Genomic DNA, 20,564 nt, shown 5'->3' on the forward strand with positions numbered 1-20,564 from the left:
ACTGTAGGAGAAGGTTTCTTGTCCCCTCTCAGTGACAGGAGATTTGTAACAGTATTGGCCCATTGTAACATGGGCCCAGCACGGTTTCTTTCCTATCTGCTTGGAGTGCAGTCTTGGTTGCGTTCCCTTTTCCTACTGCAGTAGGTCTGCACTTTGCTACAATAAGATTGGCTGCAATTCTGTCTACAGTTAAAACTTTTCTTCTGGGTGGCACTAGATCCTACTCAGGCATTATGCACGTCCCACAGTGGCGATAGCTCCCTCTTCCAAGTCTATACTACTTGGGAAATGATCTTTTCACTTCCTGCTGTGGTCCCAGGCCTTATATTGAGTACCTGTTGGAGATCTGTGAAGTTGAGTCCATGAGTGTGTGCAGACTGTTGGTGCCCTTGACTTCTTAGGATTCTGTACTGCTTTTGTTTGAGTGCTTGTTTCGCAGGTGTGCAGTTAGTTGTCTGTTTCTCTTTCCTACTAGCCACTATAAGTGAGATAGTATTCCACATCCTGTCACACTTGAGAGGATTCAGTTTTACCTCAGACTTCTGATTCTTCAGTTGCCCTGGTCTCAGCTATCTGATAAATTCAAAGAAAGGATAATAGAGTGGCTTTAGCAACTTGCATATATTATTAGGACATGAGTGATGTTCATCATAGCTTCCTATAGTTTAGGCACAAGTAGAATTTATAATATGTCTGTAAGATATGAATAAATTCCTATATAAAACATTTCTTTTTCAAAACCAATAACCATGCACATCACAGTTTCTTTTCAGAATAATTAGTGACATTCCATTGTATGACTTACCATAATCTATATTATTGATTTCTTGTTGGATATGTAGACATTGTGATAAATATCCCTGGGCTGATTCTTTAGTAATAGTCTTAGATTGAATTTTTGAGTAAGCAAGTAAACACCCTTAGATCTACACTCCTGTAACAACAGTGCAAGTCCACAAGCTTGGCTTAGAGGCTTTAAATGAAAGGGTAGGAGTCAGGAGCCATAGAAAAACTACACACCTACACCCTCTGAATCTGGGCTGTTGTTTTTAGTTCTTCCAGCACTCAAACATGATGACCTTTTTTGCTTTATTACGTTCTCTTAGTGACAACTCATGTTTGTGTGGCATGAAATTAGTTTACTTCCACCAAGGACTATCATGGCCTAACTGTTATATAGGCCACTTCGCAATATAACAAGAGATATTCAGAAGTAACTTGTTTCTAGGGACTCTCCTTCTCAACTTCAGTGCAGGACTAAGATTGGACTCCTCTAAGAACTGACAATTGAGCCATAGTGACAAAACATTAATGCTGTCAGTATATTAAGAACTATATTTTAACAAGTAAAAGACCACCAGAGGACATATGGGCTAAAGATATTGACAGGTGCATCACAGGAAAGAAATACTGAAGAAATGTTTCAACCTAATTATAAACCAGGAAAATAAAAATTCAATAACAAATAATTGTAGAAACTATATGAACAGTATAAACTGATTGTTTTAAAATATAAAATACATTAAGAATCCATACTGGTAAACATGTGTCATGTTGTATATTCAGTTGTAAATAGGACGTTTATATTCTTGTCCCAGAAAGGAAATAATTCGACCTCCTTGGTTTTTTCTCTAACTTACATTCCTCTTACTATCTTATAAAAGAGAAAGGGGATTTATTTTATCATATATTCTTATTGAAGAGAGATAAACTCATAGTTGTTATATTCGTTTGTGCTATATCTGCTCTCGCTAATAACACGTTCTCTTTTCTTTCAAACAAAGAAGCACCTCATTTGATGTTTTTTTTTTTCTGATAAAATGATCACAGCATTCATTCCTCAAAATCTGAGCAGTTAGTAGTTCTGCTTAAATTGGGTGGCCGTGGTTTTCTATTGCCTTCCGTTGTTTTAGCACACCTTAGAGGGTCATTGGGCATACTTCTTTTCCCCATTGATAGGGCCATCGCCATTTTCCCTTGGTAATTGCAGTCTATCACATTGGGTGACATAACAATCTCCTTTTACTTGTTAGTGGTATCCGAGGAGCACAGAGAGAGGGCCTGGTGGCATTGTCAACTTCCAGTTCAGTAACCATCATTTTCCTCAATAGACCCCTTTCTCAGTCTTCTTAGATCAGCCTTGATGCCTTTTGTCAAGTTTTTGGTTGTTCTGAAATTTTATAATACAGATCATGTACATTATTTTTAGTTGATTCTGTAGGTTTTCTTGTGCTATCTTTGGCTCCTTGGGCTCTCACAATCCTTCCTCCTTCTCTTCCTCAGGATTCCCCAAGGTCCATGCTGGGGATCTCTGCAAAATTTTCCACAAGTTGCAACGTGAAGCTAGGGATGGGGATGCAGTCTGGGGTTGTTGGGAGGGTTTTAAGGATAGCTAAGGCGTTTTATTTTTATTTATTTTATTTTTTTCAGATTTGTTTATTCTGTATGTGTATATACAACTTCATGCCAGAAGAGGGCATCAGATCCCACTATAGATGGTTGTGAGCCATCTTGTGGTTGCTCGGAATTGAACTCAGGACCTTTGGAAAAGCAGCCAGTGCTGTTAACCATCTTGAGCCATTTCTCCAGCCCCTCAGGCATTCTTAAGAGGAAAGTTTATAGCTCTCACATGCGCGTGCGCACACACACACACACACACACAGACACACAGACACACAAACACACACGCACCCACACACGAATTCCTGAGTTGGGTCACTGGATATCCTAGTTTGCTTTTCCATTGTTGTGATAAACTTCATGACCAAAAATCAATATAGGAGGGAGGAAGGGTTTAGGGTTTAGGTTATAGTCCGTCATTGCAGGAAGCTGGGAAGGAGCACAAGGAGGTGAAACCATTGAAGAATGCTGCTTCCTCAGCTCCCTCCTTGTACAACCCAGGACCGCTGCCCATGGGTGATAGTGCTACAGTGGCCTAGGCCTTCCTTCATCAAATACAGCAACGGGAAAGTACTTCAGAACTTAGGTATGTGCAACAAATTCCTGAATAGAATCCTAACACCACAAGAACACCCCAAAAGTTGGCAAATGAGATTACACGAAGTTAAAAAAAAAATAAGTTTCTGATAACGTAATAGGCAGACAGCCTAGAAAATGGTAGGAAATCTTGGCCAGCTGTACTTCAGACAAGGTGTTAATATCTGGAGTATATAAAGAACTGCAAAATATTAAATACCAGAGACACAAAGCTTCTAGTTCATAAATGGGCATATGATCTGAACAGTTTTTAAAAGAAGAAACACAAATGACAATATTTTAAAACTGTTTAAGGGGTGCTCAGCCCCAGCTGATGGATTTGCAATACAACCTCTGCACCAAAGGCTCAGGGAACAACATAGAAATGGAGGCAGAAAGAATGTCAGAGCCAGAGGACCAGGATGCATGCTCTAGATAGTTCCCCTACACAGCAGGGAAAATAACCCATGGACTCTTACCAGTGTGGTTGCATGAACAAGACATATTGACAGCACCAGGTGATAGACAAGCATAGATGAGGGGTTCCATCCATTCTCTTTTTAGATGAGAGGTTCAGGTGGTCAGTGGCTGCAGAGGGGCAGACTCGCTTTCCTCCAGAGACAAGCTTCCATGCAGGCTGCCCAATCACAAGTGGTCAGTCCTGGACACATGTACATAAGAGCAACACTGAGTGAACTGTGTGTGTGTGTGTGTGTGTGCACATGTGTAAAAATAATAAGGTCATGATTTTGGGGGGGAGAAGTGGGGTATGGGAGGAGTTAGAGGGGGGGGAGTGGTGTTAATGATACAGATCCAAAACTTATGTGTAAAGTTCTCAAAAACCTGTTTAAAACTATCAAACATCTGTAGCAATCAGACAAATGCAAAGTAAAACAACTTTGTGTTTCTATCACATCCCAGGGAGAATGGCCACTGTCAAGTGAACAAATGCTAGCCAAGTGAGGAGAGAGAACCCGTATATATTATTAGTGGGAGTGTAAGGTAGAACATCTAAAAAAGTACTAGTGAATGATCCAGTTTTTCACTCTGGTGCATATACCCAAAGGACTCTAATTCTACTACAAAGATACTTATACATCCTGTTTATTTCTTCTCTTTTCACAATAGCAAGGAAATGGAGTCTGCCTAGGTGGTCATCAACAGATGGATAATGAAAATATGACATATAGGTATAATAGAAAAAAGATAAAATTATGAAAATTTCAAGAAAATTAGTGTATTTGAAATATTTTAGGTGAGGTAGTCTAGGCTCAGAAAGACAAACACCATTTGCTCTCTTGTTAGTAACCTCAAACTATAAAATAATACATATCCAGGTAGTAATAAATATGGGTAAAGGTTTTGAATGGGTAAAAGGTTAAAACATGGAAGGGAGATTGGGAGAAGATACTAAAATGTGTATGAAACTCCCAAAAGGAAACCTATTTGTAAGTTAGTCTTAAAAATCAGTCTATTGGGCTGGGTGTTGGTGCTACATGCCTTTAATCACAGCAGTTTGGAGCCAGAGTCAGCAGAGGCAGGCAGATCTCTGTGAGTTTGAAGCCAAACTGGTCTACAGAGCAAGTTCCAGGACAGACTCCAAAGCTATACAGAGAAACCCTGTTAAAATAAAAAAAAGGAAAAGAAAAAAGAAAAAAAAAACAAAACAAAACAACAACAACAATAAAACCCAGCCTATTGTGGATGTCTTTTGAATTTTTACAATTGTTTCTGAAATATTTTTCTTTTGTCTGTTAGCAAAGTTGGATACTTAGGATGGTTTTTTAAATGTTGAATTTGATTACATTCCTAAGATAAGACCAACTGGGCATGTTATACCAAGGTTATTGTCTGTTACTTTATTTGACAGCATTTTGTGAGGATTTAGCTTTACTATCACAGAGTAATGGACATTATACTGATGAATTGTTGTGTGCCTTGTGAGCTTACTGAGCAGTAGGCTGTAGGAGTGCAGTTGCCCCCAATCTGCATTTCAGACTCCAGCATATTTGTCTTAGAGTGTCCTCCAGGAACTCTTGTCTGTGGTTTGCTGTGGGGAGAGAACAAGAAAACAGCAAACATTGTAAACTTTAGGGCAGTTGGAACATGAACCATTTCCAGTAGATGTTTTATCCATAATATAAAAGTGGGGAAGCCATGAGAAATCCAGCAATGGGAAGTTCAGTCGTGCAGAAGCACAATTGTGAAGTCACCATGCTCAGGGCTTTACTCTGAAAATGTGAATACTAATTCACTCCTGTTATTAGCTATGAGTCTTTTGAGCTAATCTTCATCTTTGTGATTTTTCCTTAGTAGGCATTGTGTTCCTAGGCATGTTTTCATTTCCTTTAGAACATAACTTTTGTGTGTGTGTGTCTGAACATAATACTTTTAATTTGCTAGTAAGGTGATATTAATATTCTCATCTTTACTCTTGGTTTTAGTAACTTGAATATTTTTCTGTGTCCATCTGTGTTATTCAGATTTCCATTACTTTAACAAAAGGGCAATTTGCTCATAAAAAGGAAAGATTTCTATCAACTCTCAGCTTTGAGGTTCTTGTCCATGACTAGTTGACTTTAGTTTTTGGCATCATATTGGGGAATTTGTATGTATATAGTAGAGCAAAGTTGTTATTCACTTGACATGAGAGACTAGGGAAAGAGAGTATTTCCCCAGTGATCTGAAGATATCCCAGTAGATCCTGCATATTCAAGTTTCTGCTGCTACATAACAGGGCTATGCTGGGAGACCAGACTTTTTACCACAGGGCTCTTTGGCTTCACTTAAGAGCCATGTTATAACACCATCTAAATGAAAGTTACCTGATCTTGGCATTGCCTTTTAAAAAGCATATTTTGGTTCTATTTGGTTATATCTCTGACATTTTACATTTCAAATATCTCTAATTGAATCCTTATTATATATGTCTGTTTTATTTAGTTCTTTTTTGATTCCTTAAGTTGTAAAACTAGATGGTTGTTCTGAAATCTTTCTTATTTGTTAGTAAGTGTTTGTAGCTATAAACGTCCTCCTTAGAACTTATTTTACTGTGTGGTAAGTTGTGATGTGTTGTTCACTGTCATCTCTAGGTTGTTTCTGATTTACCCAGTGATTTGTTCTTTAACCCACTGATTTTGTACTTACCTACTTTTCCTTGTTATTGAGTTCTAATTTAATTTTCTTTTGGTAAAAAAATAGTTTTTATTATCTAAATCTTTTAAGAATTATTGATAAATATTTGATTTGTGGCCTAGTTTATGCTTTTTTTCTGGAAAACATCCCATGTTTACTTGAAGATTATGTATTCTGCATGTTAAAGCTATTTGAATTTATGCCCTCTGTTTTCTTATTGTCTTTTGCATGGTTGTTATATTTATTGATTATTGAATTGGTATGGAGGGAGAATTTGAAAGGATGAAGCTATAGACTTAGAGAAACTGTAATGCTGTAAACAGAGTTCAGCAGGTCTTTTGATGGCACCTTAGAAGACCAAAATATGGAGGGAATTTAGACAGTGGATTCTGGTATATGAGGCTGTGGAGGGGGATAAGGGCTATTTGAGGACTCACCTAGAAGCTATTATTACATTCTAACAAAGGGTTTGTCTGCATTATGCCCATGGCCTAAACATTTGAATGAGAATAAGCCTGAAAATAATGGACTGAATCATTTGGTTAAGTAAATATTAAGACTTCATTGCATACAAGCTATGTTGTGGTTACCACTCACTGCTTTTAGGTAGTTCTGCAGTGAGAGAGAGCAGAAAGATATGAAAAAAATGTGTGGTTTGGTAAAGAAAAGGACCATGAGTGAATTTAATTTGCAGATAAGGGATTACAGGAAGAGCAGCTGTAGTCTTTTTTTTTTTTTTTTTTTTTTTTTTTTTTTTTTTTATTGCTGTTAAGGACTGGAGAGATAGCTCAGAAGTTGAGAGCACTGGCTGCTCTTCAGAAGTCCCGAGTTCAGTCACCATCAACCACATGGTAGCTCACAACCATCTGTGATGCAGTCTGATGCCCTCTCCTGGATAGCAGGCAGAACACTGTATACAAAATAAGTATGCATCATTTGTTTAATTATCTAAAGATGTGTTGCTATTTCACCTTGCTTGCCTAAGGCACCTGATTGGTCTAATAAAAAACCAAATGAGCAGTAGCCAGGAAGTAGAAGGATAGGCAAGGCTGATGGGCAGAGAGAATAAATAGGAGAAGTCTAGGCTCCAGTAGAATGAGAGGAAGGAGAGGAGAGAATGGGGGAAAAAGAGAGGGGAATGCCTGAGGCCAGCAGGCATCTGGCAACCAGCAGACTGAGTACGACATACAAAAATAAAGATAAAAAGCCCCATGGCAAAGGGTAGGTAAAGAGAAACAGGTTTAATTTACATTAAAAAGCTAGCCAGAAATAAGCCTAAACTAGTCCAAACATTCATAACTAATAATATGTCTCCGTGTCATGATTTGGGAGCTGGTTGGTGGCCCCAAAGAAAAGGTCTGGTACACTAAGAAATGTCTTTATGAGTTGAATTCTCTGCAAGGAGCCTCTGATAGGCTATTGCCTGAAGAAGCTATGATGGTGAAGCCCAAGTTGTCTTAGAGTCTTCACCAATGATGAAAAAGGATTCCTTTTTCCCCTCAACCATGCCAGCATTTTTTTTTTTTTTTTTTTTTTTTTTTTTACAATAGCCATTCTTACTCCGGAGAGATGAATTTTCAAAGTGGATTTGTGTTTCCTTGATGGCTGAGGTTGTTGAACACTTTAAAAATACTTATAGCATTTTCTATTTCTTCTTTTGAGAAGTATCTATCTGGTCACTTTACTGACCTGGCAGTTTTGTTTTAGGGAGTTTGTTTTTTGAAGTTCTTTACTTAATCTAGATATTAATACCTTGTCTAAAGTGTAGCTGGCAAAGATTTCTCTCCTATTCCATAGGTTGTCTCTTCGCTCTGGACCTCCCTTTTTAATATGCAGAAGCCTTTCCATTTTTTTAAACCCATTTGTGAATTCTTGAGTCATGTAGGTTCTGTTATCAAGATTCTTATGTATATCTATATCACATGTTTTCCTTTCGTAGCTTCGGCTTTTTAGGTTTTAAATTAAGCCTTTTAATCTAGTTTCATTGTTACAAGCAGTTTCCCACCAACCTGGTCCCAGACTTTCATCAGCCCCAAATAGCACACAGAGATGCTGTATTAGATATAAAATTGTTGACCTATTACTAGCATTTCCTATTGGCTAGCTCTGTCTAAATATTAACCCTTTGCTCTTAATATAAATGTTTCCACATGGTCTTATCTTACCAGAGAGAGGGTCTGAACCTCTTTCCTCAATTCCCTACATCTTGACTCCTCTCTACTACGTCTCCCAGAATCCTCCTTGTCTCCTAGTCCTGCCTATCTTGCCTTCCTATTTGCCAACAGTGCTTTATTTATTAACCAATAAGAAAAACATATTTACAGAATGACATCTCTCATCATTTCATCTTACTTTTGTGCAGGATAAAAGATAATAGACCTACTTTAGCAGCTTTGCATAGCCTCTTCTTGGGGCCTTATCCAAAAAGTTGTTATCTATATGAATTTCTTGAACACTTCTCTTATGCTTTCTTGCAGTAAGTAGTTTTGTAACTTAAAGTCATAAATTTAAGTATTTGGTCCATTTAGAGTTGATTTTTGCAGACAGTGGAAGATGGGTGTAGCTTCATTCTTCTGTATATGGATTTTGTTTTCCCAGCATTATGTATTAGAGAAACTACTATTTTCCAGTGTGTACTTTGACACCTTTGTTGAAAATGATTTGGCTTTAGATGTTAAGGATTAATTTCTGTGCTGTTTCATGGCCACGTATCCATTTTTGTGGGAGTATCATGTTTTGTTTACTGTATAGTCCTGTACTATCATAAGATCAGGTAGTCACATTTCCACAGCTTTGTTTTATTCAAGATTGATTAGCCAATGGGTGTCCTTTTTGCTTCATGCGAATTTTAGATTTTTTTCCTCCTATATGAAGAATGTCATTGGCATTTTGCTAAGTATTATATTACACCTATAAATTGCTTTGTTTGGTATGGATATTTTAGCAATATTGGCTTGTCCAGTCCAAGGATACAGGAGATCTTTTCACTTTTCAATGTCCTGCTTTTTTCTTCATCAGTATTTTGTAGTTTTTAATTGTAGAGATCATTCAACTTCCTAGATATTGTTGAATATATCACTAGATATTGTATTCTGGCTTCCATGAATAGGCTTTTTTATTGATTTTGTGGTCAGCAAGTTTTTTGTCTGTTGATTTTTGTATATATAATCTGATTTTTTTTGTCTGTAAATTTAGTAAATGTATCAGTTCTAACAAATTTTGTTTTAGAAGAAAATTTCTTGGTTTTCTACATATAAAAACATGCCGTCTCCTAATGAGTAACCTCTGAATTCCATGTTACTTGTTTTACAAAGCCTTTTGGTCTTTTTACTGGATAATAGTTCCAATCCTATGTTGAATAATAGTATGAAAATGGACTTTATCTCATTTGTGATCTCTCAGTAAAATATTTATCTTTTCTTCATTCAGGATATTTGCTGTGGGTTATAATGTGTAACTTAAATTTTTAATTAATTGGGGATTAAATGTTTTGTTTTACCATGAAAGGATGTTGATTTTTTACTAAATACTTCACCTGTAAAAACGGTCATATGGCTTTTGGCTTTGATGTGATATATCACACAGATGGAATCTCTGAGGCTTTAGTATTTTTATTTGTTTTCATTGTGATTCAAAGGTGATCTAAACTGCCTCTGTTGTTGTGAGAACTACATGGATTGCTTATACTGCCTCTTATATGTTGTTTCAGATATTTATAAAGAATTGTAGGATTTCTCTGGCTGTATATGCACCAGTATCCACTTCCTCCTGCCCCTCTAAAGGGCTTCTGGAGATATTATGGTTCCAAGACAAGGTGACCTGCCCAAGGCTGTTGAGGTTCTAGGGAATGGTTATCTCTTTCTTTTGTTTAATTGATTTTTATGAATTATTAGTAGTAACTTAATTTTGTTCTATTTTCTTTGGAATGAGGTGTTAAAAACTTCAATATTTTACTTTAAAATTGTGTAACTTAAAAAGTATATTTTGCTATGAACTTCTAGACTTACTGCATTTTTGACCCACATGTGATAGTTGTAAAAAATCAGATACTTAGAATTTATACTGACAGTGTGACCCAAAGGTCATTACAAAATGATGGATTTCATATGTGCTATTTGATAAAGAACATACTCTTTTATTGTTGTTATATGTGATATATCTCTGTTATTCTGTCTTGTGAGTTTTACTACTTAGACCCTTTCTACCTTTTGATGTGTTTTTGTTTCATCTATTTTAGTAGAGTGAGACATTATTGAACTTTCTTCTCTCATTTATACTTTCTAAATACTCTAAATATTAAACTCATGGAGAACAAAAAGCTTTGTCTTAGTCTTAGTCTTAAGTCTTATGCATTCTTGCCTTGGTGTAGTTGTCAACCTACCCACCACATTCATATTACAAGACAGAATATACTTTAGTTTACTGTGTCTGTCATAACGCTGGGTGGATTTTCTATAACTTCAAAGTACATAGCATATTTTTTCCTAAAACAATGATAGTCTATTTCAAAGTAACAGACTTTTCTGCAAAAGTAAACTTCTGTTGATGTTTAAAGCTTTGTATTCCCTCTTTGTATTTAAAGAGGGAAAAAAAATCTATAAAAAGCAAAATATCCCTTAAGTATCTGCATTGACTTACAAATATGGATGTTTCTGTTTCTCAGACATTGAAACTGTCTCTGAGAAGGAGCTGTCTCAGTTGTCTCAGATTCAACCATTAATATTCAACTATTCTTCACAATCTGCCATGAAGGATTGTTTGAAAACGCTCCAGAAAAAAGAAGAATATGATATCATCCGTGAGTTTTTGGTAAATATGTTGGTCTAAAGAAAAGTTTATAATTTTCTTTCTATACCACAACCGAAAGTTTTCTTTGCTTTTTAATTCCTTGTTTATTAAATGCATTGCTTGTATTTTTAAATGCTACATTTTTAAAATAATAGATATACATGGTTAAATATCAACTAGCATTAAAAGCTATAAAACATGTAGATACGCTTCCTTTCTCTCCCTCCTCCCCTGTTTCCCTCTAGGGTCTCCTTTAATTATTAGGTTTGTTGTTGTAAACTTGAAGTGTTAGTATGTTTGTTATTCACAAGTCTATCTCCTTAAAGAAATTTTTCTATGACATACAATTTTTTTTCATGTTTCCAGTATATATAGCTGAACCTTTGAGTTAATTACATGGCAAATATCTTCATTTTATGTGTTCCTGGACATTTAGATTGTTCTACCCTGCTTTTTAAACATCAATCATCCTTCTATGTATATTATACATGTGTCTTTTTTAAGAACAAATTTCTAGAAAAACACTATTTTGGCCTGTCAAATTTATCCATCATGTCTTTTTGTTGATGATCTGTCATTTCTTTGTTCTGAGATACAGAATCATTTTCCATGTTTTTAAGTATTGTGTTCTTTACCCAAAATTTTACTTATTACTCTTCTTGTTAATTACTCTTCACATAATGAAGAAGTTATCCATGTTGTGTGTCTTGTGTATAGTATGTTTATACACACAAGTATGAACTCATGTACCTGTTTATCATGAAGGATAAACTTTAGTACTGAAATTTGGTGACCAAAGAACTTATGGAGTGTTACATATTTTAGTAATATTTATTTCAGTCTAAGAATATGTGTCTTCAGGAACAAATTAGAGGCTATCACTAATACTATTGTTTCTGGAAGTCACATATTTGATTAAATATTCTTTATTCAATGCTTAAGGCTGGGAAAATTTTCTAGTTTGTTTTGTATCCTAATATCTAGAACTAAATGCTTGATAAATTTTGGTGAATTCACATTTGTTTAAGAATTTCTTTTGAGAAGAAGAAAATTCTTTAGTCAGTACTCCAGGTGTAATTTCTTCAAGGAGTAAATTTTAAGGTTTCTTATAGCTTTTAAAATGTTTCTGTTATAGTTATTTTGTTTATGAATAATAATGTTATGACTAAATCCTAAAACTAGATATTCTATTTCATTTTTTATGAAAGGGTGAACAATAGTGTTCAGGAAGAAAACTGTCTTGAGAATTGAACTATTTCTTATCAAGTGACTCATTGTCATTGATTCATTCTCTTAACTTAGGATACTCTATGCAGTCCTTATTTGATGAGATTCTACTTTCCCTGGTTTGTTAAATAACATTCAGTAGCAGGTCAGACCATGTGAAGTTTAAGGATAATAAATGCTGAACTAATGGAGGTTTACTTCTTTTTAAATAGTTAACTATGTGGCTTTTTTTAAGGAGTTAGAAGAAATGCCTCTGCTTGATGACATCAACTCTGGGAATGAACTACTCAACAAAGACAAAAACAGATACCGAGATATTCTTCCATGTAAGCTGAGAGCATTTTAAATTATTTTCCTGTTAACAGTTGGGAAAAGGTAATAACTGAATTTCTGCATGACAAATTTTGAACTTTATCATGGAGAACTTTTGTAGCTAACACTGGATTACCTGGCCATAGTCTAGGATCTGTGGTATTTCTTCTGACTACTGTCAATTTACACAGCCCTTTAGCCTTGAATACTATTTAAAACAAAGACTGTTTTTTAGGCTACCATGTATTACCTGGTAGCCTAAGCCTGCCTACCTGCCTTGGTAGTTTGTCCCTGGCTATTTATATCCTCTGCCCTAGACATTAATGCTAACTCATCCACCTACTGCCCAACGGGCAGCTGCGTTCTTATTATATCCACGAGGTTCTACCCATTGCTTCCCTCTATTGGGTGGAGGGTAGAACTGTTTCCTCTTCCTCTGTATTTGCTCACACCATTTGCCAGTCTCAACCAACCAAAGAACATAAACAAAATATGATAATGCAGTCTTAATGGAAATTTTATCCTATGATCATCCCTTTCAAAATCAAAATTTTCTAAATCAAATTTAGTATTTTTCTACTAACTTGTCTGTCTACCATTATTAACTTCTATCTTAATATAATCATACACTTTTCAAGTCAGAAAGCTGAGTCACTTGTTATATGCAAAATGTGCTTGGAAATTCTTTCCTTCTACCCCTTTAATAGCTATAGAACCCCCCCCCGCCACTCTTCTTTGTTGACATTGCTGCCAATCTGGACTGAGTGTCTTTCACCTCCCAGCTGGTTTGTCTTCATGTGCCCTTCTCGTACCCATTCACAAGAGCTGCTGAAGAGATTTTCTTACAACATAGGCAGGACACCCAGCTGTCCTCTTCTATGCCCTTCTGTCGCTGCCATGCTGAAGTTCTCCTTGGTGTTTGCCTATATTTACATAGCTTCTTTGTGTTTCTGGAAGTCATTCTTTTTCTTCCCTCCGTATGATTAAAGCTTGAATCTATGCAAGAGCTACCATATCGCGGTTAAATAAGGATCAGGATAAACAAATAGGCCGAATAGATGTTTATTCAGGGAGAAATAACTTACAACCTAGACAGATGAACACCAGGAAATTCAACCCGATCCTCTCCTGTCCGAGTCATGCCAGCAAGAGAGCTTTTCCCGGCTCTCTCTCGAACTCCTTCCACAGGTCACTTCCGCCCATGGCTCCACCCCCAATGGGCGTGGTCAGTGCCACACTACCATCTTTCTCTTCTGTGGTAATCCCTGTCTTCCGAAGCTTGTCAGTTTACCTTTGTTATTTCCCTAGAGCTAGATTTGGTGATTTTTTCCAAGTGTCCTAGTATCTTGTTAGTGAGAACTCTTTCCACTTACCAAATTATACTTTAGTGGCTTTTGCTATTTCTCTAGGTAGATTTGAGGTAGTATAAATCAAAGTGGGACATTGTCTGCCAAGATACAATAGACACCTTCATGCTTAGTTAGCTGATTCAGGCTAAAATAACTTTGATTATAAATCAATGAGTACATTCTCAAGATGGTTAAAATGATGTGTTCTGTTATCTTTTTCAAGACAATATGAAATTAACTGCAAGTATATCTGAAAATCAGGTCAGTAACCCACTATACAACATTTTAGTGGTGTGAACAACTTGTTACTACTCTGAAAGGTCAAGGTATCATATGTTGACTTTTATCCCTACATGTGCAATTACTATTCACGGAGACCAAAAGCCAAAAAGGTTTTTAAAATGACCCTCTCGGGATTATAAGTAAGAAGTTTAGTTTAGGAGTAAGGTGTATAGGTACTCCATCCTGCTTGACTTCTATTCTGGGCACAAAGATTGACAAGGAGGTGTAGAGATACAAACATTTCACTTCAATGATTAAAAATAAGGAAAATTATCCTAAGGTTTTTGCTTTACTTGAACTGTAATTCAACTAAGTTCTATTTTAAAATTTGCTTACTTCATGACACAGTCTAGTCTAATCTGAATGTCAGCCTGTGTAGATGAGAGTCATGAAAGCTCCTTTGCTTCCTTCATCACACATACAGGGGGAGATCCGTTCAGTTAGCCTTCACCTTGCACAGCCTGATGTGCACACATATCATTTAATACAACATATTCTTAAAAATATTGAAACATGAATCAGATTTCAGTTATCACCGAGTATTAATTGTGAATAGTGGCAAATGTAGCAAATGAGTGTTAACTCCTCAGTGTACAGATTACTGTGTCAGTACAAGATGGGCAGCATACCAGGGGCTAACCTGACTTCCTTCAAAATCTGTTTTTTTGTGTAGGAATAGCAAAGCATGTAGTGTGTTGCCCCTTTAGCTCCCAGTGAGAAACCCATATGCCAGTCTACAAACGGGGTAATCAAGAAAGAGCTGACCAACAAAGACAGCAGTCATTAGCAGCAGAGAAAAGAAAAATTGTAATTCTGGGGCAAAATTAGAATTGAACACAAATGTCCTTACAGAATAAATAGCTGACTGGGAGCATGTGATACTGTCACCAAACAAGAGACTCGACTGCTGCACTCAGAGGGACTTGCTGAAGGGTGACTTACCAAAGTGAAAGCAGAAAGTAGTCAGGATGGCCAGTGTGAAGAACACCTGAAAAGGTGCATTACAGGAACTCTAGGATAGTTTCACAGCAATGGAAATAGAGAGGACTAAGTGACAGGAACAAATCCCAATATAGGAAGGAATATGGCAGTCAATACACAAAAAGAGGCTCACCCTGTTATGCAATGAAAGGAAGATGCAAACTCTTTTCAAACTGAAAATGAAGTGCTTTAATTCTCAGTGTTTCTAATGTTTTAGATTAGTGTTCAAAATATATATCAATCTTGCTTTATATATATATATATATATATATATATATATATATATAATTTAAAATCAACAGGGAAGTTTTTAAAGTTTTGACAAAATATTCAAGGGTCATAGAGCAGTCTTACCTTCCTATTGGTTGTGAAGATAGTTTTATAGTTTCAGTTTACATAGTCTTCTTATAGCCTTGTACCATCATGCAAAGCAAGGAAGGCTGTTAAAAAAAAAAAAAACAAAACAAAAAAACAAGGGTTTCCAAGTGGAAACACAAGGTAGCATTTTAACATTTTACAATTTGTAAAGCATTTTAATGTCTGAAGGGGTAGTGGGAACACATTGCATGTCAAGTTTCTGATTCCAGTCTGAATTCTTTTTCTATTACTTGTCTCTGAGTCAAAATATAACTAGGACTAATAATGACAGTGTCTTTGCTTTCTGGATATTATTTATAACAATGTGAGGAGGGCATGGAGATGTTAGTATATGAATTTAAGAATGCCAAACAATAAGGAAAAATACTCTTTCAACAAATAGTCTGGCCAACTGCATATTTATATAACAAAAAACCCCTCTAGTCTTTACCTCATACTTTATATAAAAATGAACCCAAAATAGGTGACAAAACTAAATATAGTAAAAACCATATTTGGGACTGGAGAGATTGCTCAGTTGTTAAGAACTTGTCCTGTTTTTCCATAGCACCCACATCAGATGGCTCACAACTGCCTGTAACTCCAGTTTTAGAGTCTGACATCTTCTTTTGTTCTCTGAACATGTGTGTGTACACGTATACATGTGTACACACACATACCACATGTGACATAGACACACAGTTCCATGTACAAGTACATATAAAATAATAATTTAAATTAAAATCACAAAAGCATATATCTTCTTGGAGAAAAAGCAAGAAAAAAATTAGCAGCATTAGATTTAGTGCAAATTTTCTCAGCAGGACACAAAACTCTGAAACTTCCAAGGGAAAAATAGACTTCATCAAAATTGCTCTTCCAAATATACCATTCTAAAAGCAAAACAGCAAGTAGCAGGTTAGAAGAAAATTAAGTACAAAACATCTACTTGACAAAGGATATACATTTATACTATAGTAAGAATATTTATAACTCAAAGAACAATCCTATAATAAATGAGCGGAAGATTTGAGAAGGCACTTTTGACAGGTGTGGTGTGTATGGACGTCATTAGAAGTAGTTTGCTTTCAGTTGGCAAAGCCAGGAATGCCAGTTCTGTCATAATTTAGTTCAAAGGGCTGTCAACCATCTTTTTCTTCTTTACGGTATCACATAGGTCAACATGGCCAGCAAACAGTAGCAAATGCTCTAGACTTGTTCACAATACATTTTCATATCAGAGAATGGAAAATACAACTAAAAGGAACTTCTGTGGTTGAAATTTCTAGGGGTCCAAGTTTGTAGGACATTTTGAAATACACCCTTCTATGGAAAAGAATAAAATACTCTATCAGACTTTTCTGGCCTAAAAGGAGACACAGTGCCTTGTGCCCCTGGGTGACAGTATAGTCCTTGTTTAGATATGACTGTCCAAGGGAATACTGCTGCCAATGGAGACCTCTGTGAAAGTCCCTGCCACCTGGATTCAGCAGATGGAATGGTCAGTGACAGTGCTCCACAGATTCTTAGAGTTTTGGAACCATGTCCTGCAGTCCCTATGAGAACCACCTTCCTTTGGAGATGCAGGTCTTTAGCCTATTCCACCTTAGCAGAATCTGCGTAGCAGAGAAATAAGTAGAGATGGCTTCTGTCTGAACAGCCACACCATTAAGCTGGGTATACGCAACAGCACTTGATGATCAGAAAGAAATGGTAGATGTGAGATTCCTTTCGAGTAGACCCCTGTCTTAGTTACTTTTCTGTGGCTGTGACAAAGCACTATGACCAAGGCAACTTATAAAAGAAAGCGTTTCATTTGGGTGCTCATGACTCCCGGTGATTAGAGTCCAGGAACATCGTGACAACAGGCAGGCCTCCATGGCACTTGAGCAGTAGCTGAGAATTCATATCTCATCTGTAAGCCTGAGGCAAAGAGAGTGAACTGGGGAGTGATACGAGCTTTTGAAATCTCCAAGTCTACTCAGTGACACACCTCCTCCAATAAGGTCAAACTTTCTAATCCTTCACAAACAGTCCTACCAACAGGAGAACAAACATTGAAATATATGAGCTTATAGGGGTCATCCTCATTCAAACCACCACAACCCTGAAGGCACAAATAAGTTCCATGAAAAAGATTGTCCAAGTATCCATGATCCTCATTCCTGGTGGACTGTTCACTCTGCCTAGCTTGTACTTGTATTCTTATGAGGAGTACCCTATGATCATTGATGGGGAAACAAAGGGTTCTACGTGGTCTGTATGATTTACATAGATCAGCTGTGTGACCTGACAGTAGTACTATCATAGTTTTTTCTTTTCTTTTTTTTTCTGAGACATTCTGAAGTCTAATTGTGAAGGGATATATATTGACTGTAGTTGATGTATGTGGTTGCTCATTTTTCTTGGAGTAATGGTTGGAGGGTAAACTTAGGTGATAGCCAGAGTCTTAACTGGGCAGATGATCAAGGTCTTGGAAGAAATATAATTGAAAATTTAATAACAAAGGAGGTCCAAGGAAAAGGTATGTAGCTAGAGCTTTCTAAATGAGCAAAGCCCACATAGAGCCTGATGTCCCATGTGTATACTATGAAGAGTGACTTCAGCAGAGGACATGGAAATAGGATATTGTTCTATGGGCAGCAGTCATTTTCCCCAGTTACCCCACCATTTTTCAATAGCTCATGGAAAAACAAACAAACAAAAACCAGTCTTATTTAGCAGTGTTGGAGTTTATTCGTGGATTCAGCTTCATAGACTTCTTGCCACTCACCAAGAGCAACCAGGCTGTAGTCATTGCTGAGTATGTGGCACTGAGTCCCTGACATGAAACCATTCCCTGAGGTGGCAGGATATGTTAAGCCACTTCTGTCATGAAAGAAATAGTGATTTTTTTCTTAACAAAAGCTAAATTTACTCTTAATATCTTAATATGGATATGCCTTTCCTGGGCACTGTGCTTTTTCCAAATTTACCATCTACAGAATGCCTTACACACCATCACAGGACACAACACAGAAGAACACTCTTTGTGGCAAATGTCTCCTGGCAAATGGCTTTTTCTATGAGGTCTTTGCCATAGACTCCACCATCCTGGGGAGACTTATTGATATAGTGGTTGAATATTCTTTTGAAAACAATTATAGTGTTAAATAGGTAACATTGCCTTCTGGGACAGTATTCTCTAGTAGAATGTATGTACACACAGTTCCTGCTGTAGCCAGTATTCAGAGATTAAGGGGTGCATACAGGAGCAGCATCATTCACTAACCCATCAGCATAATTATTTGCTTCCTGGACATGTGACTTCTGACTCTGTCTTTTAATGTTGTTTCAAGAATATTTGTATAGGCTCTTTGAGGATTTTGTACATGTTCTCATCATATTCACTCTCCCTCCAGATTCACCTCCTTCCCCCCCCCCACACTTTTGTGTCTCCTTCCCCATAAAGACCAATATGGTCTGTCCAAAAAATCCTTGAATGTATGGGCCTTTTATTGGGGCATGTCCTACTTCTCAGACACTGCACTCTTAGAGAAAGCTCATCCTAGCAGCTATCAGTTTCCAATTGTACCTCAGTGAGGAGTAGAACTCTGTACCCAACTTTCCTCTCCATGCTGGCATTTGATCTGACTTAGACTTTCACAGGTTTTTCTTATGCTATCACAACCACTGTGACTTGCCTGCTGTGTCCAGAAAGCACATTCCTTGTTGTAATCTACTTTCTCTGGCTCTTACATTTTTCAGCACCCTCGTCTGCAATGGTGCCTGAGTTTTTGGAGGGAGGAGTGTAGTCTATAAGTTTCATTTAAGGCTGAATATTCTGTATTATTATCAATTGGGCATTTGCCCAATTGTGGGTCTCTGTATTGATCATTATCTACTATAAATGTAAGCTCCTCTGATGGAAACTGAGAGATACTTTAATATGTGGATATAATGATAGGTCATTAGGAGTTGATTCAATTCTGTGGACTTTTAGCAGCATAACAAGTAGTAGGTTTTCTCCTAGAGTCTATAACTGTGTAGCCATTGTTTCTTGGCCTGGTAACGGTGTTCAGTGTGGGTTTCATCTTGTGGAGTGTATCTTGAAAGTAGTTGTTTACTTCTATGATGTTGTCCTTAAGGACAACTCTCTTCTTTTATGTTATCCCAACTCAAACGATATTTTTCTTTCTGGAAACTTGAGTCTTTCTTGAGAGTCAACAAAACAAGTATTACTTGAGGATTTATGAAGCCCAGGAGAGACTGCATGGGACAAGTAGGACAGGAGTTTGAATTGAGTAATTGTGGTTTGTATCTGTAAGGCAGATTGTGTTAAATTATTTAGTTTAACATATTTAGTCTTCCTTTCCAAAATTAAAAAAATGTTTATATAAAGTACCATTTGGGATGGAGAAATGGCCTATCAGTTAACAGAATGTACTACTCTTGCCCCCATTTGGAAATATTTGATGTTTTTCTATATTTAGCAATAGATTTTCCTATTAAACTTTATAAAAGAATTCTTTATACTATGTTGGAATTCAAGAAGGACTCTGTTAAGAAGCCACAGACCTTGTTTGGTGACCATTAAGCATAGCATAGTTGCTAAATGACTGTTCGTGTCATTCTGAGAAGTATGAAGAGACAGTTGGCTCCTGGTGGTGAGGTTTATTATGGGCCAAATGCCAGTTTTCCTTTCATACTTCCTGGCAGTGCTAGACAAGTCCCATGCTATTTGGAGCCAGTACTTTGAGTACATGTTTGTTTTTTTGTTTTTGTTTTTTGTTTGTTTGTTTTTGCCACATACCTTATATCTCAGGATTTCTATTGCTGTCATGAGACACCATAACCACAGCAACTCTTATAAAGGAAATCTTAATTGGGGTGGCTTACATTTTCAGAGGTTTAGTCCATTATCAGCTTGGTGCTGTGCAGACAGCACATGGTGGTGTGCAGACAGACATGGTGATGGAGAAGGAGCTGAGAATCCTACATCTTGACTTAGAGGCAACAGGAAGTGATGTGAGAAACTAGGCATGGCTTGAGCATATGTGGGACCTCAAAGCCCACCCCCACAGTAACACACTTCCTTCAACAAGGCCATACCTACTCTAGCAAAGCCACATCTTCTAATAGTGCCACTCTCTAAGAGCTTGTGGGAACCAATTACAT

The 20,564-nt window shown here is 36.9% G+C and overlaps 1 protein-coding gene across 1 annotated transcript in view; it reads left to right on the top strand.

Moving 5' to 3' along the window:
• Positions 1–20,564, top strand: part of Ptpn20 (protein tyrosine phosphatase non-receptor type 20) — a 70,174-nt gene that overhangs the window by 39,976 nt on the left and 9,634 nt on the right. Inside the window, exons 5-6 of the mRNA XM_051202499.1 lie at positions 10,775–10,920; positions 12,362–12,452. Coding sequence (XP_051058456.1) covers positions 10,775–10,920; positions 12,362–12,452 — 237 coding nt within the window. The remainder of the gene's footprint in view (positions 1–10,774; positions 10,921–12,361; positions 12,453–20,564) is intronic.

Source organism: Phodopus roborovskii, unplaced genomic scaffold (assembly GCF_943737965.1).
Source record: "Phodopus roborovskii unplaced genomic scaffold, PHOROB, whole genome shotgun sequence".
NCBI classification, from domain to species: Eukaryota; Metazoa; Chordata; class Mammalia; order Rodentia; family Cricetidae; genus Phodopus; species Phodopus roborovskii.